The sequence below is a fragment of the Lipophrys pholis genome (genome assembly GCF_963383615.2).
Source record: "Lipophrys pholis genome assembly, chromosome: 14".
Taxonomy (NCBI): Eukaryota; Metazoa; Chordata; class Actinopteri; order Blenniiformes; family Blenniidae; genus Lipophrys; species Lipophrys pholis.
Genome location: NC_137633.1, coordinates 19,858,313 through 19,885,175, shown reverse-complemented (window position 1 = coordinate 19,885,175; position 26,863 = coordinate 19,858,313). Strand labels below are relative to the sequence as shown.

General features: G+C 42.4%; 2 protein-coding genes across 4 annotated transcripts in view; both read left to right on the top strand.

Annotated features, from left to right (window-relative positions):
* LOC308120016 (latent-transforming growth factor beta-binding protein 2-like) overlaps positions 1–15,975 on the top strand; it is a 112,357-nt gene extending 96,382 nt beyond the window's left edge. For 2 of the 3 annotated variants that reach the window (XM_080480371.1, XM_080480369.1), the window contains 10 exons: positions 3,183–3,311; positions 3,942–4,076; positions 6,092–6,289; positions 6,410–6,505; positions 6,821–6,949; positions 7,613–7,753; positions 9,380–9,553; positions 10,519–10,797; positions 11,536–11,685; positions 13,517–15,975. In XM_080480371.1, coding sequence (XP_080336497.1) covers positions 3,183–3,311; positions 3,942–4,076; positions 6,092–6,289; positions 6,410–6,505; positions 6,821–6,949; positions 7,613–7,753; positions 9,380–9,553; positions 10,519–10,797; positions 11,536–11,685; positions 13,517–13,692 — 1,607 coding nt within the window. In that variant the 3' untranslated portion in view covers positions 13,693–15,975. The remainder of the gene's footprint in view (positions 1–3,182; positions 3,312–3,941; positions 4,077–6,091; positions 6,290–6,409; positions 6,506–6,820; positions 6,950–7,612; positions 7,754–9,379; positions 9,554–10,518; positions 10,798–11,535; positions 11,686–13,516) is intronic. The other variant, XM_080480370.1, reaches the window with a different exon arrangement.
* A 1,772-nt stretch (positions 15,976–17,747) lies between these two features.
* pomt2 (protein-O-mannosyltransferase 2) lies at positions 17,748–26,839 on the top strand. The gene is made up of 21 exons (XM_080479649.1): positions 17,748–18,365; positions 19,295–19,379; positions 19,469–19,573; positions 19,712–19,820; positions 20,147–20,255; positions 20,790–20,949; positions 21,037–21,143; positions 21,247–21,329; positions 21,601–21,710; positions 21,804–21,867; positions 21,950–22,010; positions 22,092–22,170; positions 22,255–22,406; positions 22,497–22,588; positions 22,669–22,745; positions 22,836–22,907; positions 22,986–23,045; positions 23,375–23,480; positions 23,567–23,707; positions 24,312–24,423; positions 25,552–26,839. The coding sequence occupies exons 1-21, from the start codon at positions 18,097–18,099 to the stop codon at positions 25,655–25,657; spliced, it is 2,259 nt and encodes a 752-aa protein (XP_080335775.1). The 5' UTR covers positions 17,748–18,096; the 3' UTR covers positions 25,658–26,839.
* The last annotated feature ends 24 nt before the right edge of the window (positions 26,840–26,863 follow it).

Below are 26,863 nucleotides of genomic sequence, written 5' to 3'. Positions count from 1 at the left end.
GGCATATTTGTCTGCTTGTAAAAATCATCAAATATTTAGGAAGCGAGTAGACGCTGTAATTTGCAGTTTCTCAGAGGGGCGTTGTTTTATTTTTACTCATCGGCCTTTAAAAAGGGGTAGCGGTTGTCGTTGGCTCTGCTCGCTGCTCTCATTTAGATTTAGAGTCCATGACACAAAAGGGAAAAACAGAGTTTTTTCCGTCGCAAACGTCACTCACAACTGTAGTGCGAGAGCTGCTTTCAGACCGACACTGAGGCATTGTGCACGTATGTCAGTGTGTTCGTATGTGTGTATTCGCAGGCCATTGTTTTTAGCTCTGCCCATAAATTCCCCTAAGCTATGCCTTGTCTTTAATAAGCCTTTTGCCAAAGGGGCGGAAATTGTCTGCGGTCGCACACTTGCCAACCTTCCACCCCTGTAAACGTATAGAACCGTAAAGACTTTACCATGTGTGTGTGATTTCTCATGGATTTGAGCAGACGTAAAATTCCTTGTTGGGTTTTTCTCCGAGAGGTATGGGCAGGATGTGACAGGTTGTTGTCCCCATTGGAGTAACACAATACACGTCGTAGATTTGATGTCAAATAAAGCGTGAAAACACACTTCCCTGAAAGCAAATACCTCACCTCATCCCTGCCTAGTCGCGTGTGAAATAATCTCCTGCATATGGATCTAATCAGATGAGGGGTTGCCCTGAGTATATGGGAGAAGTGTGGCTGCGGAGGGTGAGCCAACAGTCAACGGTTCCTATATTCTAATTGCCCGCCATGTGCTCCATATTAAAACATGGCAACTGTTCGCCGCCTTTATGCCCAAATCACGGCATCACTGGATTAGGGAAGCAGGTCTTGTGAGACATTAGGACAGGTATGTATTGGGCCTGGGTTGTACTGGGTTGTATTTTCTCACCCCTTCCCCCTCGAGGCAATTTAGAGCTCCGGGTGTGTTCTGACGTAACAGATTATTACATGGAAAGACTCGGGAAGGCAGCCGCACGGCCTCCTGTTGTGGGACTAGTTTGCAGTTGAGTTATCTCATTTTGTGTTATTCACTCTTTCCCACACGCCACCGTCATCCCGAGATTAACATGTTGACTCTCGCTGTGGATGACAGATCTGAATGCGCGGTCGAGTAATGCCGTCGCTCAAACACAACCCGGGGAGGAATACACTCAACAACAAAAGCCATTAAAATAGTTTTGGTCTCCATGTTCTCATTCCTTCCCAGGATGATGCTTTGATTGCATCTCAGCACAACATGTGGCTTGCAATGGATTGCGTTCCATGTTACACATGAATGAAAGACTGATTATTTTGTATATTAGCAGAGAGCGTTTCTTTTTCTTCCCCAGACCTCCCAGCTGCTGTCATTGCAACACGTCCAACTCCAGTAAAGCCCTTTACACTCGGAGAAATGTTATTTAAACTCTGAAATGTAATACTTTTCACTTCACTCTCAGCACATTCTGGGGAATAAAAATTATAAGCAATTTAAATAAGCCTTGGAGAGACTTCACTGCTTCTCCAAATGCTAATTCAGCTGGTTGGTGGGTTTCAGTATGTGCCCATCCACCCACCATCTATCATCACGTAGCCACTTGAGCCCACAAGTCTATTCTAGTTATCTTGGTCTGTTTCAGCATTTCCTGTGAAAAGTTTTACAAATGACAATGGCAATTTTGTCTTGGCAGTTTTATTAGCCTGTGGGAGCCCCCCCCCTCCATATCTGACCCATGAGGCATGTTAGTCAAGTGGCCAAGTCCAGACAGGAACACTGACAGAGCGCTTGTCCCTTCAGAAAGCCTGAGAAAACCAATTGTGAGGGTTTGAGGCGAACACAGAGGCGCTCTGATGATCTATTGTGTCAGAGTTTCTTCAGTTGATACCGGCTTTAACAGGCCCCGTTTACACGAAAACATTTCAAGTCATTTTCATTTCAGAACAGTTCACACGACAATGTTTTGAAAACAAAGACCGTTCGCATGGAAATGGCAGAAATGCTGAAAATGATGTAGTTTTCATGTTGGGCCATTAGTGGGTGCTGTTGTTTGTTTTTGTAATGAAACACATCTTAACAATGGCGAGCACACAAACATTCATATAGACAGACGATGAAGTTTGATTGTTGTTACGGGTGAATCTCAACTATAAAACTACCAAGTAGCAATCCAACTCGGTCGTCTGTCCGTATGAATGTCTGTGTCCTGTTTATAGTGTATTTTTCTTTGTGTGCATGTGTGTGTGTTTTTATTACAAAAAAAATAACCAAAACCCAATAGCACTATCTCATGGTCCAACATGCTAACTACATCGTTTTCAGTGTTTCTGCCGTTGCCATGTAAACGGACATCGTTTTCCATTGTAATGTAAATGCGAAATCTTTCTAAAACGAAAAAACAAAAACGATGCATATTCACCTTCAGTGTAAACAGGCCCTCATTCATGTTTTTTTGAGTTACTAACACGTTCTACCAGCAGAAGAGAGAGAGTGAGCAGTTCTGTTATGAGCTGGGATTTTAACGGCCTCCTTCACTATGACATAATCACACATACTTCCTCCAATGATATTATTAAACCTGTTCGATGATTTACTGTCATACAAACGAGAGACTACTGTTGGGCTGCAGACCTGCCAGATTTGGATCTGAACTTCATTTTTACATTTAAAAAAACCCAACTATACTTTCAGTTTTTGGAAGCAGATTTGACTGATTTTGATGGAAAGCAGTTTCTGCCAGAGACTTGTCAAAGAGATCTCATGCCAGGCCCAAAGTCTCTGGTTTTTTTGTTTTTTTTCCCCCCGCAGCTTGTAAAGTGTCTGGGTAAATACTGAATGTTGGCTGTACGATGTAACTCCTCTGTCACTTCCCACTTTGCTGACACATCCACTGAATACTCACTTTCCAAACCGCTCAACTGCACTCAGATGCACAGAGAAAAACCTCCTGGGATAAATTGACATGCAGCGAAGTTTGAAAAGCCCCCTAATGAATCGTCTGAACTGTACACGGTCCCTGACATGTTATGATGGCAGTGATTTCTGTTGTTATTGCATGCTCAGAATGGTAGTGCTGTTTATTTTGGAGAAAGTGGGGCTGTGTTTACGAAGGCAGTCCCCAAAAAAGGTTGTTGTGCAGATTCTACACAGTAAATATTAACGCTGCGCTCGGCCTCCCTTTGCAGATATTGATGAGTGCGACAATGAAACCATCTGCGGGAACCACGGCTTCTGCGAGAACACAGACGGATCTTACCGCTGCCAGTGTGACCAAGGCTACACCAACCCGCCTGCAGACATGACCAAGTGTGTCGGTGAGTTTCTCAAAGTGAGCATTGATTACAGGGACGGGATCCAAAATTGACATGAAACGCTTGGAAACGGTAAAAGTGGGTGATTCCCAGAACGGACATTGCAAAAATGCAACAAAAGTTTATAATTTTCACATGAAAAATGTTGCCGTGTAAACGAGCCCTTTGTGCGCATCGTGTGATCTTGGAATTTTATGATGAGTGACTTCACTCACGACCCCTGAGATCAGCCCTGTATTATTGGATTATTTGATGTGTTTTGTCGGGTCTGCTGGCGAAGTCGGGATAGAAAACTGTGAGAGGGAGCAAGATTTTATTACGTTTTCTGTGTAATTATTTTGCGGCAGGGACGATATGTGGACCAGGTTGTTGATGTCTTCAGAAGGAGCCAATGAATTCATTTATTGTAACATCTTGCTGTGTGACTGACCCAACATTTTTTGTTTCAACTGTCTGTCTACTGATATAAAGAAATGGTTTTCTTTGTTGTGTTTGTTTAATGAAACTGGAACATATTTTGCCATATTGATAGAAAGTATATCCAAACCTTTGCCTTGTTTGCGCCCTCTCTTCATGTCTGCGTGCACATGCCTGACCCCGACCTCACGCCCTCCTCTCCTGCCGTTTTCTCAGACGTCAACGAGTGCGAGATGAGCTTGGCGCTGTGCGGGGAGGCCCTGTGTGAGAACTTCGACGGCAGCTTCCTGTGCATCTGCCCCAACGACAATGAGGAATTTGATCCCATCACCAGCCAGTGTCGCTCCATGGGTAATAGAGCAGCGCCCGCCCTCGCAGTGACTCGCAGGACTTAATTCTCCAGCCTGCCGTTGGGAGACGGAGTTTTCCCTGATTTAATGAGCTGTCTCTCATTATCCAAACAACTGAGACGAGGTGGATGTGTCTTACGAGTGTGTGTGTTGACCTGTGTGTTTCCATTTTACTTCATGCGCTGGTTATGGTCGAGTCGCTTACCTGGAAAAAAAAATTGCATTAGCTTCATTAATCCCTTGGGCAAATTGTGAAGTAAATAGAGGATGCTCCAAGACCTTAGTTACTGTAAACTAATCCCCCCAGGGCAAATATAAGGTGTAGCTGCTCGTAATTAAAGTGCAGAGGTTTAACCATGACAGCACAAGGTATCTAAGTCATGGAAACACCAACACCTCTCCAGCTCGATACGTGTACACACACTGTGTGTTCTCACATTGTCGAGCGGCTCACCCTCAGCGGGGATGTTGTCTCGTTCTAAACCCCAGTTATGCTTCTGTGTACCTTTTTGCCACATTCCACTGTTTGCTTTTGACGTGCGTTAATCAATCATGTGAGCGTGAATGGTGTGCTGACTCTCATGCCAGTGTTTCCATTTGGCTAAGCCAGCAGCTTAAGGGCGAAATGCCTGAGCCCATGCCTTTGGACAAATGAGCAGGCTCAGCAGCGTCAGAGTGGAACACACTACCTGCTGGAGGCATGGAGACGTGCTTCGGTGCTGAAGATCGACTGGGAAGAAAGATTTACACTCTGAATGCTGTCAGTGACCTTTTTCCATTGTCTGCCAACACATCAACACCAAGGAGGTGATTTGTGGCAAGTGTGAGGCACTGACGTGGAACTTCATTTACTACCAGCTCGGGGCTGGTACGGTGGAGCAGTGGTTAGCACTCTCACCTCAAAGAGAGGTCATGGCATTAAATACCAGCTGGGCCTTTCTATGTGGAGTTTGCTATGGATATCTTTTTTGAAAGTTAAATTCTCCACCCTGTGATGGACTGGAGACGTGTCCAGGGTGTATCCTGCTCTCGGCCATAGTTGGCTTGGATTGGCTCCTGAACCCTGTGAGCCTGTGTTACAGCAGTATAGAAGATATATTGATGCCAGCTAGGACTTTTACTATTAGTTGGTCTCAAATCTCACATCGGAATTCTATATAAACATACAATTGATTTACATATTTTGTCAAAAAAAAGCAGCTAAATTGATTTTCCCCTCCCAGTAAGAAAACCAAGTTAAATCACTAAGAATAGGCCTTTAGGTGGAAGACTATGTCTATGTGCATTTGCCTTGTTGATGGATGTGATGGATGAAAGTGACTCCAGCCTCCATGAAGTTGGATGAAACAGGTACCAAACATGTATTGATGGAGGAATTACTTCTACTCTGTTATTCGATGTTGTTCAGTTATTCATACATTAACAGCCTGTATCGGCTACTCCCATTTTGTATTGAATTATACAGTCTGAGGGGCGACAGAGGTCAGAACAGTTTCATTATTTTGTTCTATATGAACAGAGAATATTCATCGCCTGTAAGTAAAATGTTGAACTAATTGAAATCGCGGCATGTTTCTGGATTGCGTTGACACGTTCATTAGCCAGTTGTGCTGTTGGTGTGGTTCGGTTGGTAGACTCTCAATCGAAAGGCTGCAGTTTCAATTCCATTTCTCCCGACTGTCCATATGCCAAAGTGTCCTTGAGCAAGACACCAAACCCCAAAGTGCTGCCAATGGATGGGTTGAGCGCCTTGCATGGCAGCTGCCTCCATAGGTGTGTGAATGTGTTAAACAGTCTAAAGCTCCCTGAGGGCTGCTTCATCGGTGGGAAATGTGTTGTTTCTGCAGACGTTACACTTTCAGCTGCATGTGCATTTCAATTAGTGAACTTAGGAATGAATGATGTGGAAGTTTACATATTTAGGAGTAGCTCAAGAGATAACCGATCAACGACACAAGAGCCAATCTCTGGAAGTGTTAAATTTAATAGGATCTTACTTTCATTGTTCATCAACAGGCGATGTTGGCGCGAAGCCCCTGCCACCATCGGAACCCTCCACCGAGGAGAGGAAGGAGTGTTACTACAACCTGAACGATGCAAACTTCTGCGACAACGTCCTGTCCCATAACACCACCAAGCAGGAGTGCTGCTGCACGGTGGGGGCGGGATGGGGGGACAACTGTGAAATCCACGCCTGTCCAGCCCCTGGAATAGGTAGAACAGAGAGACCGGAGGCCGTCCTGCGTCCGCACCTCATCACATTAAATTGGAGATTTTTCAGTCTGTCAGCGTGTTTTTATTCCAATAATTATTTCCATTTTTTTTTCTCTCCAGATGATTATAACCAGTTGTGCCCTCATGGCAACGGATTATTACCTCTGCCAGTTTCGGCTGCTACACAAAGCATCGGAGATGAACGGCCTTACATAGGTGCCCATTCTCACTCATAAATACTAATTTGTTTGATTGATGTCCCTGAGATTTTTACAGCCTCCATTCACACTGAACTTTACCTTGGCAAGGGAAAGGTGGAAAGTCTAACTACGTTTTAAAGCCTCTTTTAATGCCAGATAGAGAGACATTTACGAGCTGTCTGCCTAATGAGATACCTGACTAATTACTGTTATCGCATTGTGTGTTGACAGTTACTTAGAAGAGCTGAGAATGACGTTTGTTCCAGTGTTTTTGGAAGCAGTGCGGCTTCCTTATGCAACAATCAAGCTGTGAATCTGTCTCTCACCTCAGATGCAAACGAGTGTGAGATGTTTGGATCGGACATTTGCAAGAATGGACAGTGTTCGAATCTCTTCTCCACCTACACCTGCTACTGCCGTTCCGGCTTCTACTACGACAACATTCGGCTCGAGTGCGTGGGTAAGAAACCAGCCGTCTCTGTCAAGGTTTTTTCCACAAATAGACATCTCTCATGCACAGTAAAACTACAGTTTGAATTATTCTTGTTGCTTTCACACTCTCTGAATAAATGACTTCATTGCAGCTTTAATGGCACAACACCTCAACACTGCAGTAATACCCTTTAAAGTGCAGTGGCTGCATAGGAGCAATGATCCAGTTTAATTTCCAGAGGTGTGCCTTTTCATTTTAGCTGGCTTGTTTTATTTCAGGTTTAAATGCTTTTGAATAGCAGTTTCTCATATCCAACAGTCTACTTTTTATTTTAATTTTATAAACTTAGTCATTGCCCGTAAAGTTAATTCTGCCTCATGTTGATGATGAAAGTGACTCTTATTGTACTTTATAAGACTAGTTTTTGCAGTTTTACACTGTCTATTCTACTTTACGGAATCACGAGCCCCAATATAGAGTTTATTTAAACATTTATCAGCGTTTCTGTGGAACTTCCTGTTATTTACTCACACTTTTACCACAGTGTAAGTTGTACTTTGTACTTTTCCTTAATTGGTTTTCAACAATAATACTTGAATAGATGGATGAATGGATGGATGGATGAATGGATGTATGGCTAGATAGATGGCATCTGTGTGACTCTTTGTGTTTCTTTGTGGGTTTTTTTAGATTATGATGAGTGTGAGTTTAGAAATTCCTGTGAGAACGGAGCTTGTGTGAACACGGCTGGCTCCTTCAACTGCTTCTGCAGTCCTCTGCTAGTCCTGGACAGCACACGGCGGCGCTGCATCAGCCTCAACACCACAGAAGGTGTGACACACACACACACACACACACACATATAGATATATCAAATAAGTATATCAAACTTTCTGATGTCAGACTTCAGTCCTTCATTAAGTCTGCTGGTCTGTGGACCAAGAAGTCCGGGGTAGATCAGATGTTGACTTTTCTTGTGCTGAAAGAATCAACATCTACAACTCTGAGTCCAAGAGGATGAAGTTATTATTTGTGTTGGAGCTCAAATATAATACTCACCATATCAGCTTTATTGTCGCCGTCTAACAGAGGACTTCCTGTCATCATCTCCGCTGCGACGCAGCCCAGAGCCCAAAGTGTCGATGGCCTGGTCAAAAGGTGCTGCCAGCAGCATTTCTGGAGACCTGAAGAGGACACAAACACAGTTTAGTCAGCGTGACTTGGTCAGACATGAGCCGGACTAACAAACTGATGTCAGCTGGAGGAGCTGAAACAGCTGCTCCACGTCTGCAGGACAGTTTGACTACTTACATGTACGTCAGAGTCCCGAAGATTGACCCCGTGTGTCTCTCATCGTGTTTGATAGCCAATGCAAAGTCAATCAGCTTGACCCTCAGCGGCTGCCGGACCTGATCGACCAGCATCACGTTCTCAGGCTTCAGGTTAGCGTGAGGGTTAAGTTCTGTTAGGTTCATTTCAGAAACACCAGAGTGTGATACTGATGAAAACTGTAACAAGTTGACAGATGAGTGAAACCTGCTGCTCACAACACTTTTATTATTAATCACATTATTGTGAATATTCGGAGGACTTTAAAGACTCATCACATTCTGCTATAGCGAGAGCTTTAGAGTAAAGCTTTAGAAGGGAAATGTTCACTTTTATTCTCATAAAAGCTGTGCATTTCCGTTGCATTTGCATTGAGACCTTTGTGGATAATATGACCCCTTTAAACACAAAACCCCTAATAATGACATTTTTTTTCGCACCATCCCATCAGCATTCTGCTCCAGTGTCACCGAAAAACAAAAGAAAAACACCTCAGGATGTCATCTCAAAGAGCATTATGTGATGTCCCACCAAAGAGCAACTAATCCAACTTGTTCCAGAGTTTTTAAACTTGCAATACAACTGTGTACCACTAGATGGTGTGTTGAGTCATTCAAAGAAGCTACAGGAGAAATTTCTTTTCAATTGCAATATTGAGTTTGGTTTTGCGAGTCAGTTGATCCCAGCTACATGAGGGCAAAGGCGGGGGACATCCTGGAAACACCGTCAGTCCACCACAGGACAATGGCAGCTGAAAGATGAACAAACATGACAAGAACGGCTGAATCTCCAGAATATTGAGTTGTGATATCAAGGACACCATTGTTGTTGTTGACCATCTACTTGTGCATGTGCAGAACTATTTACTACAGGTGTGGTGCACATATGCAGCATTTCAGAAAAGTTGAGTTTTACCCTGTTGACATTGAGCATTTTCAAAAAGTTCCACCACGGGAGCCATTTTAAAAAAGCAGCACACTGTTGTTGTTGTTTTTTTATATTTACAAGTTCAGTTAACACACTTTGAAGTGTTCTATATATTTTATGCATATGGGAACGCTTTGGCTTCACAGCACAAATGACATTTCGTTTGATGTGAAACAAACCTGCCTTCCTGTTTCTTTGTAGAACCTGTAGAGTCCGACCATGACGTGCACATGGATATCTGCTGGCAGCGACTCGAGGGGGACAACGTGTGCGCAGGGCCCCTCCAGGGACAGAGGACAACATACACTGAATGTTGCTGCTTGTTCGGCGTCGCCTGGAGTGGACAGTGTGCCTTCTGTCCCAGGAGAGATTCCGGTGAGAATGAAACCGCAGTAATGGTCTACAAAATACTCACGTCAGTGCCTCTAAACCAGGGGTGTCAAACACATTTTTCTTCAGGGGCCACAAACACCCCAATGTCAGCTCGAGTGGGTCAAACCAGTGAAATAGTGCCATAATAACCTTTAAATTTAAACTTAAAAGGTTTTATTTGTTACGACCGAAAATGTAAATTTTGATGAACCCTTCCGATGTACAGTATAATGTCAAAAACAATTCTCCTATAGTTGTTCTATTATACATCTTTTTACAGACTCACCTGACAGCATCGCTTATAGAAATTTTATACAAGTAAAATAGATCGATTACTTTGTATGCGATTAACCTGTTAAAAAGTTGCCAATTTTGCAAGTAGTACTTTGTGTTTTGATGTCTGTATTTGTTAATAATAACACTACAAGTATTGTAACAACCAATGATGTAATAACTGAAAATAACTAATAACAATTTGATAAAGACAATAACTTATTTTTACAACCATAACTGTTGCAGAGTGTGTGTCTTCATTAAATCAATATGATGATTATTCCATCCACAATACCTGATTTTGAAAAGCAAAATGTTTTGCTCAAAACTTGCAACTGAACCTTTTTCCTTAACCTTTTTTCCACAAAATGCAGCTTTATTTATGGCTTATGACAATACTGGATGCAATTACTTTTTAATGGATTTTTTTTTCAATGCTATTTTGATGTTGTAATGACTTTTTACGTCATCAGAATAACAAATATGTGATTACATTAATTACACTATTGGCAAGTTATAATAGTATAGACATTATTACATTGAAACGGGCCAGGATTATTAAATTAATGCTTGTCACAAGTGTAATTCAACCATTGTAACTGTAGTTAGGTATAAATTTGCAGTACTCTTCCCACCTCTGGAGGGAACAGTTACACTAATAAGATAATACTTTGATATGTTATAAATGTCTCCAGAGGACTACGCAGTGATGTGCAACCTGCCTCGGAGAGGCGGCTCGGACAGCCTGCGGGAGCGGGTTGGGTACGAGTACGGGCTGGAGGGTCCGGAGGACCTGGCAGAACATTTACTCCCTCCATACTGGGACAGCTACGGGGGCGCCGCCGGACCGTACGACGTTCCCGAGGGCGTTCCTCTCTTCAACGACAACGACTACAGCGTGCCGCAGCCGCCGGCGCGCGTACCGGTGCAGCGACCGCGGGAGCCCCAGCCTCTGCCTGTGGATCCCTACGCCGGTGGGTTCAAGCATTCTCATCTCGGCTTTAATATTAAGGCAGATTATATTACAGAGAGGGTGCGATTTGGTTCACGTGTCTCGATTTTGACTGAAATATTGTTATTGTGATGGGAGGTCTAACTCATCCACGTGCTGATTGAATCTGCATCACCAAATATCAAATGATTATATCTGTAATGTCACCTCACACACTCATGTCAAGAAGTAACTGACACGTAGTAGTGAAACATGGATGGTGTGAAATGAAAGATGCTCAGTGTCTAAACCTGCAGGCTGAACCTGCCCCAACTGTAAGCTTTATCAAATAGAACAGTCTGTGTCAGCCTCCTTAACTTAAACTGGGAGCTGCTTCCACACGAGAGGAGCCTGAGAGCTGAAACCTCTGCAACAGTTGCTTTAATATTCTTTTACTATAGCTTGTTTTATTAACTCATTTGTCTTCATTACACAGCATCCAGATATAACAACCTGTGTCTAATAAAATTACACTTTTGACTTTTTTTTATCTTGTTTCTTCACAAAATACGTCTTGACTATAGATGTATTTGCCAAAAAAAATAAAGAAATATATAGAGAGAGAGAGCTTCTGCCAAATGTAAATCTGGATATTGATAGTGGTATGCTTAAAAAATGAAGGCAGAGTAACTCCCTAAAGTGCGCTCCTCTAAAAAAACCTGTGAAGTTTTAAATAAGGGTTTAAATAACATGTATCCCGTGTATTCCTGTGTCCCACCAGAGCGCTACGACAGCTTCGAGGGTCTCCGAGCAGAAGAGTGTGGCGTCCTGAACGGATGTGAGAACGGCCGCTGCGTGCGCGTGCGGGAGGGCTACACCTGCGACTGCTTCGACGGCTACGAGCTTAACCTCGACAAGATGGCCTGCATAGGTGGGTTCATTCCTCAGCCGTCTCCGGGACCACCCGCACCTCCCGCACCTCCACCCTGCGCTCCTAAAGAAAACAAAGCCGCCGCTCAGGGTCTTGCCTGAACCAATAGTGGGAATCAATCACCTGCTTTTTATCTCGTGGTCGCCGATTCTTCAAAACAAACCGCGGTGAACTCTCGCTTCAGGTTTAAGTCTTCAAGGGTCCTGGATTGATTTCAGCAGGCGAACTCTTCGTGCTGTATATCATCAAGCTCAAGGAGAAGCTTTGAATTTAACAACCTTGCATTAAGTTGTGTTTTATGGGAAACTAATGAAAGCAGTGAACTCCTCAAAAGCATCATGTAAAACCCTCTGGACTGAAATTCCCCTGTCGCGCGCTGCCAAGAGTTAGAAGGCCTTGAACTGGAGCCGATGGTGTATTACATGATTACATATTATATCTTAAATGCACCGTGTTTGTTTAGTAATACAGTGAGACTGTCTTGATGTAATGGAAGGCTGTGATTACAGTATTCTGTCTGCATGTTGGCTTATCAGCTCCAAGGCCAGCTCTTTTCCCAGGCCGGGTGATTGAACACTGTGGAAACATGTGGGAGCCGCGCAGCTCATGCCATGCCTCCTTTTATAAATATCACCGCTCGCGTTTCCCCAGCACAATATGACATAAACAAAAAAAGAGGGTCGTCGGAGATTGACTGCCGTGAAATGACAATCAGACCTCCCGTGCTTGAAAACGGGGAAAGAACAACTCACTGAGGGCCAAAAGGAAACGTAACCCGCCGCGCTGTTCGCTCGATGGCTGGGAATTCGAGCTCAGCCCCCGTCCAGCCGACACATAACATGACAGCATGTTTGATTGAAGATATACAAGTTGAGATATTACGGAACGTGTCATTGCTCCGGGTGAAGGCCTCATTAGGAAGCTGAACTTTTACTGTTTGTTGCTCACGTCACGTGTGCGACAATCGCCAAACAACTACATCATATTTATAACTTCATTATTGCTTGGTCAAATCCTCTCACCCAGGGGTCTTCATAGTGTGTGTGTGTGTGTGTGTGTGGAGGGGGGGGTCGTAACCACAAGGCCCCACCATCCAAACCCCTCCAACACCAAACACTACATAAACTCTCTCTCACGGCAAACAGAAGGTTTGGTATGGATGTTAGACCTTCTAATATTTTCCTCATTATGAGATATTATTGTTAACAGCTGTTGGGCACAGCCAATAAAAAAACAAAAAACACTTTTCGTTTTTTGCAACTATCATAACTCTTTGTATCGTAACGTTTCTCATTCACATAAATTCAGTTCAGAAGGTGTTGGGATATAAGATCTGCGTGCTACCGGCTCTTCCCTGAATATATACAATATGTCATTGATCTGGCCTCATTGTAATCAATATAATAATATGTAATGGAAATACTTTATTAATCCCAGAAGGAACTTCTTTAACCAAACAAGCAGCAGCACCCAGAGAAAACTGAAATCCCCATGCTGAGAATTTAACTGTTTTTCTCTCATTGTGAGGTCAGACCTCCACCCACAGCAATACTTATATTTAACGTCTCGTATGACTCATTATGAGTTAACACTTCATCACACTTTTAGCAACAACTCGCTAATAACTGATTACTATTATAAGATAAATAATACAATCACAGATGTTTCTGCAAACGTATTTATATGAGTGTGATTCAGAGGATGAGGAGGAAGAAGAGGTCGAGGCTTGAATCATTTTTGACTAGTCGAGTGTTGTGTTGACCGTCCTCACACGCTGAGCTGCAGATGCCGCACGCTGACTCACTCTCTGTGTGTTTTTTTCCCCGTGCAGACATCAACGAGTGCGAGGACATCAGCGACAAGGTGCCGCTGTGTCAGAACGGCCAGTGCTCCAACACGGAGGGCTCCTACAAGTGCACCTGCTCGCCGGGCTTCGTGGCGTCCGCCCAGCCGCACAAATGCATCCCGGCCATCCCGGAGTTGGCGCTCAGGGAGGCGGCGAACTGAGTGCAGGCCGCTCCTTTACACCCCCACAAGGTCCTGGCACTAAAACCTCCAACAGAAATGTCCAAACCCGTTCATACACACACACACACACACACACACACACACACACACACACACACACACACACACACACACACACACACACACACACACACACACACACACACACCACAAGAGGACCAGGAACTGTGCAGTGAATGTATTACATGGGATTTAGTACTCGCCAGATATCCATTTGCCTTAAAGGGATTTTGTGGACTGATCTTTTTTTATTCAGTAACCCCGGGCAATTTGATTTATTTTCCACAATATTTTCTCTGTCACCCTCCAATTTTTTGTGTGTGTGTGTGTGTTATTTATTTCATTTACATGACGGGCCTCTGCAAAATGAGAACGCAATCTATTCCAGAGGGCAGACTCGATTCCTCCTATTTCCGAGATGGGGAGGTGGGGGGATGATAAATGTATGATGGGAAACAAGAATAATAGATCAGCCATATATCAGCATGTGCGTCGCTGTCCAATCTCACAGCAGTGTTATGGTGTCATCACCATCCTTCAGTAATTAGGTCTAACCTCCTGACCTTCGACAAACGGCGGAAATTTATTGCACAACTTTTTCTAACATTTCTGGAACGCTCTCCGCATCATAAAACACTTTAACAGTAGAAATCTTCGGTCTTCACCGAGACTTGGAAAGACCGGAGATGTACGAGTGCATCTTAAAGAATTTCAACTCAATTGTTCCGTCGGTTATTGGTACACTCAGAACCTTGGGATATTTATGGCCTGCAGTTATAAAAACTTCGGATCTTATGAAGGATTCTACCATTTTAAAATATTGTATATCAGATTTTCATGACTTGTGCGTCAAAACTTTAAAACGTGATTTATGTGTAATAAATCTAAAATATACGACAGCTTGAATTAAATTCCCGGAAGAAGAAAAAAAAAAGATCTTTCCATTCTATACTCATTTTTTGAGATGCATCTGTACAAGATGATCCACGGACACGATTGTAAAGTCACAGCCTTTCTCTTTTGTGAGACACTACTTTCATCAAAACTTATCCCTTTATTTCTTTTATTAATTGGTATTTATTAACGCAACCATCTTTTCTAACACTTCATCCAACTTGAGCTGATCCCAGCTGACTTCGAGAGACACACTTTTGCATCGAAGATCAATTTAGAGTCTTTAATTCACTGAACACGAGTGTTTTCTGAACTGCTGTGGGGAAATATGAAGGCGACTCCCACACACACAGGGAGAACATGCAGACTCCCAAATTGGAATTATATTTAAAGAGATACGCACCACATCTTTGATCCTAGGCTCCATGTTGACATGAATTCTGGAAATACAGACATTAAAAGTGAATTTGATCTGTTCACAAACACCACATTCTGTAATGGGAGATGTTTTTTTTTTTTAATGCAGTAGTGTCAAAGAGTTTCTCATCTCTCACCCACAATGCGGCTGGATCTCGGCTCTCCTCCATCATCATTCCCATGTGTGCATCTATCAATGCATGTAAAGACAAAGGCTTCGTTGGAGAGGTTTGGTATATTTTGTACAGATCTAGTACTATGTATTATTTTTGTTACATATTCTCTTAATGGATTATAGCACAACCATTACTTTGTTTGACATAAAAACATAAAATGTAAGAAAAATCTGGCATTATAGCTTTGTAGATTTCTATACGTCTGTAAAAATGTTTCTTTCCTTTTTTCTTTTTCTTTTTTTTTTTTTAAGTATGAGGAGAGTGGCTGACACTGTACCAGAGGAACTGTGTGTGTATACCCTGCCCTGTGGCGCAGACAATGAATTATATTTTTTGGAAGTGGCAGCACTGTTCGAATCACAGACATTTTGTCTCCTTAAGTTCATTACAAAAAGAAATACAATCACCGGCTTCTGTGCATCACGACGTCACAGCTCCATATAAGTCATTGTGAACATTATCTCATGTAGGGTTCGCTTGTTATGGTCGCGTTCACTTGGTTTCTGAATTCTTCACGTCAACAATCTGCATTCAAAACTCTACAGTTGTGTGAATGCGTTCACTCGCTGCCCATTGTACTTTACTGTGCTGTTGAAATCCTTGCCTGTATTACCAGAAGTCTAACATAGAGGTGGAATATTTAAAGTCTTTCAGAATCACACATAACTCGGGATAAATGTCTTCTTGTAAAGCTGTGGTCGATGGAAATATCTTGTGCCTTCATTTTGTTTACCTCTTGACTGTAATCACTATCAGTCATTGAAATAAAACTTTGAAAAATATGTGTCTGACTATTTTTATCTTTATTTATCTCATTGCATTTAGCAAGGCTGCAAAAAACAATGGTGAGAATACAGGGTTGTTTTTTTGTTACACCTGCATCGTTGGTGCAGTCGTGTAATTCATACAGAAGAAGCCCTAAAGTGAATAGATACATTTATCTACTCACTTTATTTGAGCAAATCCATTAGATTTGACAAAACTATGAACAAAGCCAAAGTCAATTTCTTGTTCCAGCTGTTGAGGCCACCTCATTCATAGAAAAGAGACACATCTACAAAAGTCAGTATACAATGGAAAAGTTCTTTTTATCACCATAATCCAGTTTAAACTGAATTTCTGACACATTTTAGATGAATTGCTGATATACTGAATTATTTCAAACCTTTTTGATGTATCATTTATGTGGTTTGCCTAAAAGAGATCCATCCATCCTCTGTACTAGTCCATCCTGTGCAGGGTTGTGGGGCACTGGAGCCCCAAAAAATGTTTATCCTTGATAAAATACTTTTTTCTGCTACTTTCATCAATTTTTGCTTGTGTGGATTCTTTTTCCGTAAAAGTTCCATGAGATGGCTACGTGGTTATTATCCTTGTATATAAAATCGAAGTGAATTCTTAATTCAGATATTCCATCCATCTTCTACCCTGCTTAACCAGTTTAGGGTCGCGGGGCGCTGCAGCCGATCCCAGCCTCCTCTGTCACACCTAGGGGCAATTTAGCATCAACAAATGACCTCACATGCATGTTTTAGGACTGTGGGAGGAAGTCGGAGTACCTGGAGGAAACCCACACACACAACAGGGAGAACATGCAAACTCCACACAGAAAGGTCCCGGGACATACTTGAACCAACAACCTTCTCGATGTGAGGCGAGAGCGCTACACTGCACCTATTTCCGATATTGAATTTAATAAATATCCACTCTATGAGTGCAGATAGTTTTGATTAAATTGTGATGGAGTGAAAAGGCCAATTTTTTTTTTGGCCTCTTAATTAGCAGTTGGACAGTGTACAGATACTCACAAACATACAGTATATTCTAATCCCAAATGTTAACATATGTCATATTTTAATCATTTAAGAACATAATTAGCAAAATTATTACTTCCTTGCTTAATTTTAACTATACTTTAATTACTGACGTATTTCTTTTACGACTGTCACAGTTGTGACTGCAATTTTTCATTGTTTTGTGAGCTACTAGAAAATTTGAATTTCTCACTTCAATCAATAAAGTACATCATATCATATCGTATTCTATTCTATTCTATTCTATTCTATTCTATTCTATTCTATTCTACTCAAACGAAAAACAAATATATGAATGAAAGTGTGTATACAGGCTAATATCAACCGTTTAGATGTAATTTTTGTGATTTATTAGAACACTGAATTAAAACCCACCAAAATTATTTATTATACTGTATTTCCCTCTAGAGGACAAATTGTTGAACTTTAGAGTAACAGGCTACGGCTTTCTGTCTCTCCTACTTTTGTTATTCAGAGTGTAAAATAATGAGTATTTGTTAAGAAGAATCGTACCTCACTAAGACACGAACCTTTTGCATAACAAGATTGAAAAAGTGAGAATTTAAAAACAAAAACAAAACAAAAAAACGCTATTGGTGTTACTAATTTGAGCCTTACAAGATTCCGTAATAGAGTGGTTACTAAAGGATTCTGGGATACATAGTTTTATCCCGCTGGTTCGAATAACGAATGCGGTACGTTAAACTACATTTCCCAGAATCCAATGGGCCTCATAGCGTTTCGTTGATGGACGGTGCAGGGCATGCTCCGTTTAAGGTTCATAATAAAAACTGTTTCAGAGGGAAAAAAAGCTCCGGTCTGCAACCTAATGTTGTTTTGAATGCAGCCACTGGACAACTGGACACATGTTGCAAAGTCACGTCCAAGGAAAAAGGAAGGTTTGATCGGAATTCCTTGATAGTTTGGCAATAATGTAACTGAAACGATGAGCAGGAGAGGCGTGACATCCACTGTCAGCAGCACCTGTTTTATTAAGCCGTATTAACGCTGTTTATCTTTGTCAAGGCGAATTAGACTTATTCACCCTTGGCAGTAAATATTAGCTCGGATTGGAAGTTCTAATGGCAAAGGAAGAATGCCACACACAATGGAACAAAACAGGAGACGCTTCAGCAATACGAAACAGGAGAAGACCTCCATCCACTCAAGACAACAACAGACACACTTCTGGAAATGTCTCAGGAGGTGACAGTCTGTCCTCTAATGGCTCATCTCGTCAGTTACCCGACGGACAGAGTAATGAGTCCTCCAGTAAGATGCTGCTGATGCTGGTGGTGGGTTTGTCTTTCTCTACACGCCTCTACAAGATAACAGAGCCTGCACATGTGTGGTGAGTAAATCTCGTTTTACAGGCATGTATGTAAACTCTGCAGAGACTCTGTAAACCGAGGGTGTCAGACACTTTGTAGTTCAGGGGCCACATGCAGCCAAATTTCATCCTGAGTGGGCCGGTAAAATAGTGGTATAATGACCTTCAAATTTAACCTTTAAAGTTTTTCCTTGTTGTGTTGCATACATTCTGGTGCAAAATGTCCAAACGTCTTCTTCTCAAGCTGTTTTTTTGTGAACGTTTATCATGGCAGCATCGCCGATATCTCAGCTCAGGCCTTGGTGTTGTGTTGTGTCTGCTACTCTTAAGAGATAAATCAGTGTTTTCGTTGATATTTTCACAATTTGCCTGGTGGTTTGTTGGGCCAGATTGGAGCCTGGAGCGGGCCGGCTTTAACCCAAAGGCCTTATGTTTGACACGCCTGCTTTAAAGGTACACTGTGTATGGGTTCGTTAACACTATTTCAATACACTGGGTGGCAGTATTGAGTCTGTTCCTTCTTGTTTAAGCAGTGAGTTAGTTTCTTATCTTGTTGAACATGTTGATGTTGTATAAACCTGCTCCTCACTTCAGGTGTGACTCTTCTCATAACTTCTTTTTTGTCCAATTTTTTAAAATGATACTTACCTTTCAGGACACCCAGGGTCACTGTACCTAATGTTTGAGTGCATGAAAACAAACCCATTCAGGATTTGGATCTTGGCCCCAGTTGATGGCATTGACTTTCACCTTGTTTAAAAATGTCTAGTACTCTCCTGGAACAAGCCTCAACGAACTACATGAGACCTTTGAGCTCAAACTTGTACAGTACACCTTCTTGCAGTTGCTTTCACGTCTGCTGGCCTCCTGCACTGCGCTCACATTGAGCAGTGGGGAAACATCCTAAAAATAGGATGAACTCCATATAATGACTTGTTTTGGTGTTTCAGTTGGGATGAGACGCACTTTGGAAAGATGGGAAGCTACTACATCAACAGGACCTTCTTTTTTGATGTCCATCCACCTCTTGGAAAAGTGAGCTCGCGAAGCCTCATTCGCCTTAACTCTCCTTTTCCAAGCCTCTTTACGTACAGTTGTTATTGATGTACGTCACTGTCTTGCAGATGCTCATAGGTCTCGCTGGCCACTTGACCGGCTATGATGGCACTTTTCCTTTTATAAAGCCGGGAGACAAGTACGAACAGCACAACTACTGGGGGATGAGAGGGGTGAGTTACTCTTCAAATAACTGATTATAAATTCTATTTGTATTCATACATGAAGTCTTGGTTCCAAACTGCAGTCACATGCCGTACCTGTAAGGGAATAACACATTTTAAAGCTGTCTTGGTGTTTGTTTCTTGCAGTTTTGTGCAGTGTTGGGCTCCTTCCTCCCAATTCTTTCCTACCTCATCGTACTGGAGCTGTCTCAGTCTTCCACTGCTGCTCTCATTACGGCCGTCCTACTCATATTTGGTGAGTAATCATCCCTGGATTAAAAACATGTGTACAAAAACATTTAATTTTAGGATTAATACTTACGTCGTGTACATGTTTTTCATAATAATTCTTGCCATTATCTAGTTTATAAGTCATGGCAATTCTGATAATGTTACATTATCTGCAGAAACATATACTGTCCAAATTCCAAAAATGTTGTGACATCAGGATGCAATTCTTCAATCCAAATTCCAATCTCCTTTTCCGAGAATTACGTGGGGTCAGATTAGATGAAGCTGATTGAGTTCACTGTGCTGTGATGATTCTGTTGCTGAGCTGTGTTGATGTGACCTTCCTGCCAGACACTGGCTGCATCACCATCTCGCAGTACATCCTGTTAGACCCTGTGCTCATGTTCTTCATCATGGCTGCAGTGTTCAGCACCGTCAAGTTCAACCAGCAGAAACACAGGTACGACACAACTCCCATCTTTGTGCTTTTGTCTTGTCTCAATGTGTGTTTCTAAGTTGATTCGGATTAGATATTCAATTCCCGAGTTATTTAATTAACCAGTCAAGGTTTAGTTAGTTATTCTTTGATTTGATTTTGACCTTATTTTCACCAAACGTTTTCTATGGCAAATGTTTTCTCGATTTTTGCATAAACGCTTTGCTGAATCAAACAGTCATAGTACATTATTCTCAAATTCATCCGCACATTTTGATGTGCTTTTTTGTGTCTGTGCTCCCATTCTCAGCAAAATCCCATTTGCTTTAACCGGCCAGTTTTCCAGGGTTTTTTTGCGGAAAAGTTTTTCCAGATTGTTGACAAACGTCATAGCACACTATTCCAAACTTTTGATGTGCTTTTTGAATACATGTGCTCAAATCAGTGGAGGAAAGAGAAGAAGAAAAATCATAGGTCCCACCTATGATATTTGTATTTGCACTTAGTCTCTTGAAGAACCAAGCACACATAATAATCGGGGTTGTCTTCTGATTTCAGACCCTTCTCTTCCCCCTGGTGGCTCTGGCTGGTACTGACTGGTGTAAGCCTGGCTGGGGCTTTGGGGGTGAAGTTTGTGGGTCTGTTTGTCGTCCTGCTGGTGGGTCTGAACACCGTTGGGGACCTCTGGAGGCTTCTGGGAGATCTGAGTCTCTCTCTGGTAAACAGCAACATATTTCTAATGATAATCCGAACGTGTAGAAAAAAACCACAGTAACAGTTTTCTCATCATCTTTTCTGCCATCAGATGGACATCGCAGCTCATCTCCTGGCTCGGGTGTTTGGACTGATCGTGCTTCCTCTCTTCTTTTACGTTACAATATTTGCAGTTCACTTTGTGGTGCTGAACAAAAGGTAGGAGTGTGTGTGTGTTTGTCGCTGAACTGGCAGAGCGCCGCAGGTTCACATCATCCGCCGGGTCAGCGTTTGATTAGTCACAGTGGTTTCCTCTCGCCAGCGGACCGGGAGACGGTTTCTTCAGCTCGGCCTTCCAGTCCCGTCTCATCGGGAACAACCTACACAACGCATCCATGCCCGAGTGTGAGTCCCCATCTAAATAAAACCAAATGTGGCGGCAGCTGTGTTTACAAAAACGGTAAGAAGAAGGTGGAAAAAGAGGTCAAAGAGGAACGCGCATTCCTCGTGTGTGAGAAGACAGATGGGCTGCCACCACTGCTTACATTTCACTCTCTCCAATCAGCAGCATGATTGTATTTTATTTTTAAACGAGACCCTTTATCCCCAGTGATCACGTTTTTTCCGTCTCCCTTCCTTCCAAAAGCACTTTCATCCTCTGGTTTTCCTCATGCAGATCTGGCGTACGGCTCCACCATCACGGTGAAAAACCTGCGTATAGCTGGAGGCTACCTGCACTCTCACTGGCACTTATACCCCGAAGGAGCCGGGGCAAAGCAGCAGCAGGTCAGGCCGCACCCGACATGTTGCAAATATTCACATAATCCGTGCAATGTTTCTTTAGTGAAAGTAGACGTGTCTTCCAATGTGTGCTCACAGGTGACGGCGTACCTCCATAAAGACTACAACAACCTGTGGCTGGTTAACAGACAAGATAATAACTGTGAGGAATTCTGCTTCACTTGCTGTGACAACGTGTGTTGTGTTGTTATATGATCTCATTGTGTGTATCTGCTTCTTTGCAGCTCAGACTGAGAGTCCTGATTTGGTTCGACATGGTGACGTTATCCGGCTGGAGCATAAAGAGTAATCACATTACTACACAGAAATTCATAGTAATGCCCCAGGTTAAAAGATTCAGAGCTTTTCACGTGTTTTCTTGTCCAGAACAACGCGTAACCTTCACAGTCACCTCCATGAAGCTCCTCTGACCAGGAAACACTTCCAGGTTACAGGATATGGGATCGTAGGTGCACTCGTTAGAAATATCTACGTTAAAAACACCAATAATAACCCCCTCCTGCTGATAATCTTATTTTCTTTTTCATAGAATGGCACAGGCGACGCAAACGACCTGTGGCAGGTGGAGGTGTGCGGAGGCAGGAAGGGCGACCTGGTGAAGGTGCTGCGAAGCAAAGTCCGCTTTTTACATCGAGCCACCGGCTGCGTGCTTTACTCTTCTGGCAAAACTCTTCCGAAGTGGTAAAAACACGTTGTTTCCATCACAGATTTGTTCTGTGCCTGAAGAGTGAAAACACATCAGGGGGTGTTTGTTTGTTTGTTTGTGTTCAGGGGCTGGGAGCAGGTCGAAGTGACCTGCAGTCCCTACCTGAAGGAGACGCCGAGCTCTCAGTGGAACATCGAGGATCACATCAATCCCAAACGTACGATCGTCACATTCCTCTTTCTGTTTCCACTCGTTGATCTTGGAGCGTGAGCTAACACGCTGCATTTACCTGTGCAGTGCCCAACATCAGCCTGTCTGTGCTGAAGCCACATTTTCTGGAGATACTCGTGGAGTCGCACATTGTTATGATCAGAGTGAGTAACTATAAGGAGCTAAAGTAGTGAAGGTGCCTTTTTATCAGCGTAACATTTTGCTAATTCATTAATCTGAATGAATCTTTAAAGGGTAATAGTGGCCTGAAACCCAAAGACAATGAGATGAACTCCAAGCCGTGGCACTGGCCCATCAACTACCAGGTTTGTTTACTTTGGTGAAACTCAAATCAGATGCATCGCCACTTTTAATTACAAATGTAATTGGTTGATTCTTTGCAGGGACTGAGATTTTCAGGAGTGAACGAGACCGAGTATCGTGTTTACCTGCTGGGAAATCCCGTAAGTACACCGTGACACGGTCTGAAGCGGAAACATATAGGACAATATGGCTTAAAACTGTGGTCTTAATCTGCACAGTGTGAAGAGTTCACAAGGTCATGCAACCAAACACAACCTGAGATAATCTAACAGGAGATTTATTTATAAACAATCACTGCTGCAAGCACCTACAGCTACTGACAACCAATAGAAATGCAGATAAAAAGTTGTAAGGGCATGATCATGTAGGTAAAACGTAAGACCCTTTCCACATTCTACTGAGATCACTGAAGACTGGAGTCTCTAACTAACTCAGGTGGAAGCCCTCATCATTGAATGCTGTCATTCAGGTGATCTGGTGGCTGAATCTGGCCAGTTTGGGCTTGTATCTCATCATGGCATCCGTAGCATCTGTAGCCATCCAAAGAGGTTTCACATTAACTCCAAGAAGACGAGGTACGACACTGAAATACTGCGTTACTGCACATGGCTCCAGCTAAATTGAAAAGGGTTTTTGTTTTGTGCTTCTTCATGTGTTTCAGAGCATTCCTCTGTGCTCATGAGGGGAGGAGGTCTGTTGTTTCTGGGCTGGCTGCTACACTATGCACCTTTCTACACTATGGGACGAGTTCTCTACTATCATCACTACTTCCCTGCTATGCTCTTCAGCAGCATGCTCACAGGTACCAAACCTCACTGCGCTTTGTGCTTCTCCAATATAAAGAACAGCCGTTTTCAAACTGAGGTTTAAGTCTGACATTAGATGTAAATGTTAGTTATGCAGAAATGGCAATAGCGTATTTATTCCTTGCTTAAGTGGAGGGATGATATAAATGGAAAATTAGTCTAAGTGTGAATAAACTGCATTTTTGGAGGCTTTTTTCCAAAAGATATGTTAAAAGTTTATTTTCATCTCTTAATACGAATTGTAAAGTGAATTATCATGCGAGGAATCAACATGAGTTGTGAACACCCAGAATTTCCCTCTGGCATTAATAAAGTATTTCTATTCCACTGAAGCAGCTTCAGTTCACTTCAGCAGTTTTTGGAAGGAACAATGTGGTCTAGATCTTTCAGACTCTTTACGTAACCCCACACAGACGGTCCCTCCCAGGACGCCTTGTTCCTCTTTAGCTCTGGTTTTATATATGAGGCCAATCGGACTCCTCCCTGCTCTCATTAGTAGCGTTATATTACACCGCCTCAAATGTTTGCACAGACGTGCATCTTTATCTCAAACAAAAGTGACGAAAAAGAAAAGAACAATCATTTGTTTGTTTGCTGAAGGAATCACGTTGGACGTCCTGTTGAAAAATGCGGACCTGCTGCTCCGCCCGCCGTTCTGTGACCGGCTGGAGAGAGTGAGCCAGACGGTGCTTCTGCTCAGTGTCCTTTACAGGTGGGCTTACTTACACTGTCCCTCATTCCTGATACAATATATTGAGATCAACAATGATAAAGGGTCTGTTTGACCTCAAATAAACAACTTGAAATGCATCTAGAAATCTGTCTCAATCATGAATCTGGTGCAATGTTTGTCTCTAGAATAGTTGTGGAAATACCCTGCACAGTGGCAAGTGGTGAAATATATCACACTGGTTTTCCACTAAAAATATCTTCCTTTACCAGGATCAACAGTCTGCAAACAATCAGTTATCATTTAAATTCCTCAGACAGAAGGAACAAAACATTTTCATACACATGAATCTGGATCGAGGAATTAGTATTTTAATAAACTCTAATGGAAAGTGATACACTGACATTATGATGAAATATCACTTAGCAGAACCGTGGTTGATTAATTTGTGCTGATCTTTCCAAAATGCTGTGGAATATCTCTGCTGTGGGGTGAATTGTGGATGTAATGAGAAGTAGCATTCATTAATGCTTCAGCTACATATTTGGATTTAAGTCTCGTTAGCTCTCCTCTAAATAGATTGTGAGAGGATTGAAAGTGGTATCATTTACATGGTTTGTCATTTCTCTTCATTTTAAACGTCATTCTGCTTGAAAAGCAGCTTTTCTGTTACTTTTAGAGGAGGCCAAGCCATTTCTCTGTGTTTTTAGCTCCATGTTAAACAAGCAAGCGTGGAGATGAGTTGTTTTTATCTTAATCTGCTGTCCAGTCGTACAGGACTTTGAAATCCAGAGGTTTTTTAAGGGGGATTGCAATGTAGAAAATAATAAAAGGGTCTGCTCTGAGGACCTCGAGTTCAATGTTTCCAAAGTTAGACAAAAACATGTGACAGTGTATTTTTGTTACTTTGACAGAAAGAACAATGTTCAATACCTCATAACTACACCTCTGGTTCAATATCTTTGTTGGGATGAATCATTGCTGCTATTCTGACTTGCAATGCTGCGATTAGGAACTCTGGAGCACTGATGCAGCTGGAAAGCAACACAACTCCCATAACAACAAGCAAATGAAGATCGTCACATGAATCAGTCTTAAAAGAACCCGAGAGTGTCTTTCCAATCCATTTTCAAACACTCTCTTCCATTCTACCATTCTCTCTATTGTCAGTTTCTACCTGTTTCACCCGCTCTCCTACGGCATGAGGGGTCCTCTGTCCCATGAGCCAGGCAGCACCATGGCTGGACTGAAGTGGATGGAGTCCTGGGAGTTCTAGTCCGCTCTACATGAACACAACACTCCAGATGTCCACCGGTATTAGAAACATTTCATGAACTTGTCACCGTCGAGATATTTATAGGGCTATTGTACTTGCAAAAATATGGACATGTATAAGTACAGGATTTGTGTGTGTGTGGGCGTGTGCGTGTTCGTGTGTGCGTGTTCGTGCGTGCGTGTGTGTGCGTGTGTGCATATAATTAGATTTGTATATGTGTGATACCAGTTCTACACATTGAATGTGTAGAAACTGCAAGGACTTTTAAATGTTGCAGGTGAGCCTCAGCGGCTGGATTATTGCTGTGTGTGGTCCTCAGTCTCGCCTTGCAGGCTCATTTTTGTCAAACCAGATCCGATCGAGGACCCGTCATGTTATGATTGAAGCTACTGACCACTACAGCAGTGTTATAGAGGTTATATAGCGAAGGAAACATGATGCTGACCTAATCTTTACAAGATTGAACCTGCCAGTCTGTACAGAGGGCGAAAAAAAAAAAGGCAGAACTGGTGCAAAGCACTCTTAAACCTGCTAACTCCAGCCAAGTGAGAGGTCTGTCTGAAGCAGAGGTGAAGACAAAGACATTTACAGGTACTTTCAGTCACACACACAAAACAGATTATGCACACTGACTGCAGGTGCACTAGCAATCTTCACAACATAGAAATACACACAACATAGAAATACACACTCCAAATAAATGCATGCACAAGTTTTTTTCTACTACAGTAGCCCAGTAGTTTTTACAACTGCATCTTTACTTGTTCCAGGTGTTTATGCCAGAGTATTTTCACAATGTGTTGTTAAATATAGAGTGTTACATAAAAGTGGACCTGAGTCCCTGCACACTATAAAAGCCAGAATAAAGAAGAGGACTAAGAATCACCCAGCAACCTTAACTCTTAAAACAAGTTTCATCCTGGATGTAGCGTGTACTGTATTCCATCAGAATGAGCTAAAGTGCCTTAAAGCATCTAATAAAAGTGAGTCTGATGCATTTCTATGCTGCATGTCCCTGGATGACAGATTTAAAAGGCACAGACTGTCGAACCGTATTCTTATGTGTCATTGTCCAGGTCTTTTTAGTGAATTTAGCTCATACTGGCTTTTCTTTTTACTGTCCAACACTACTTGTCTTAGTGTTTACATTTCAGTGTGATCAATAAATAATGATATTCTTGTACTCTGTGTTTTTTTGTGCCACAT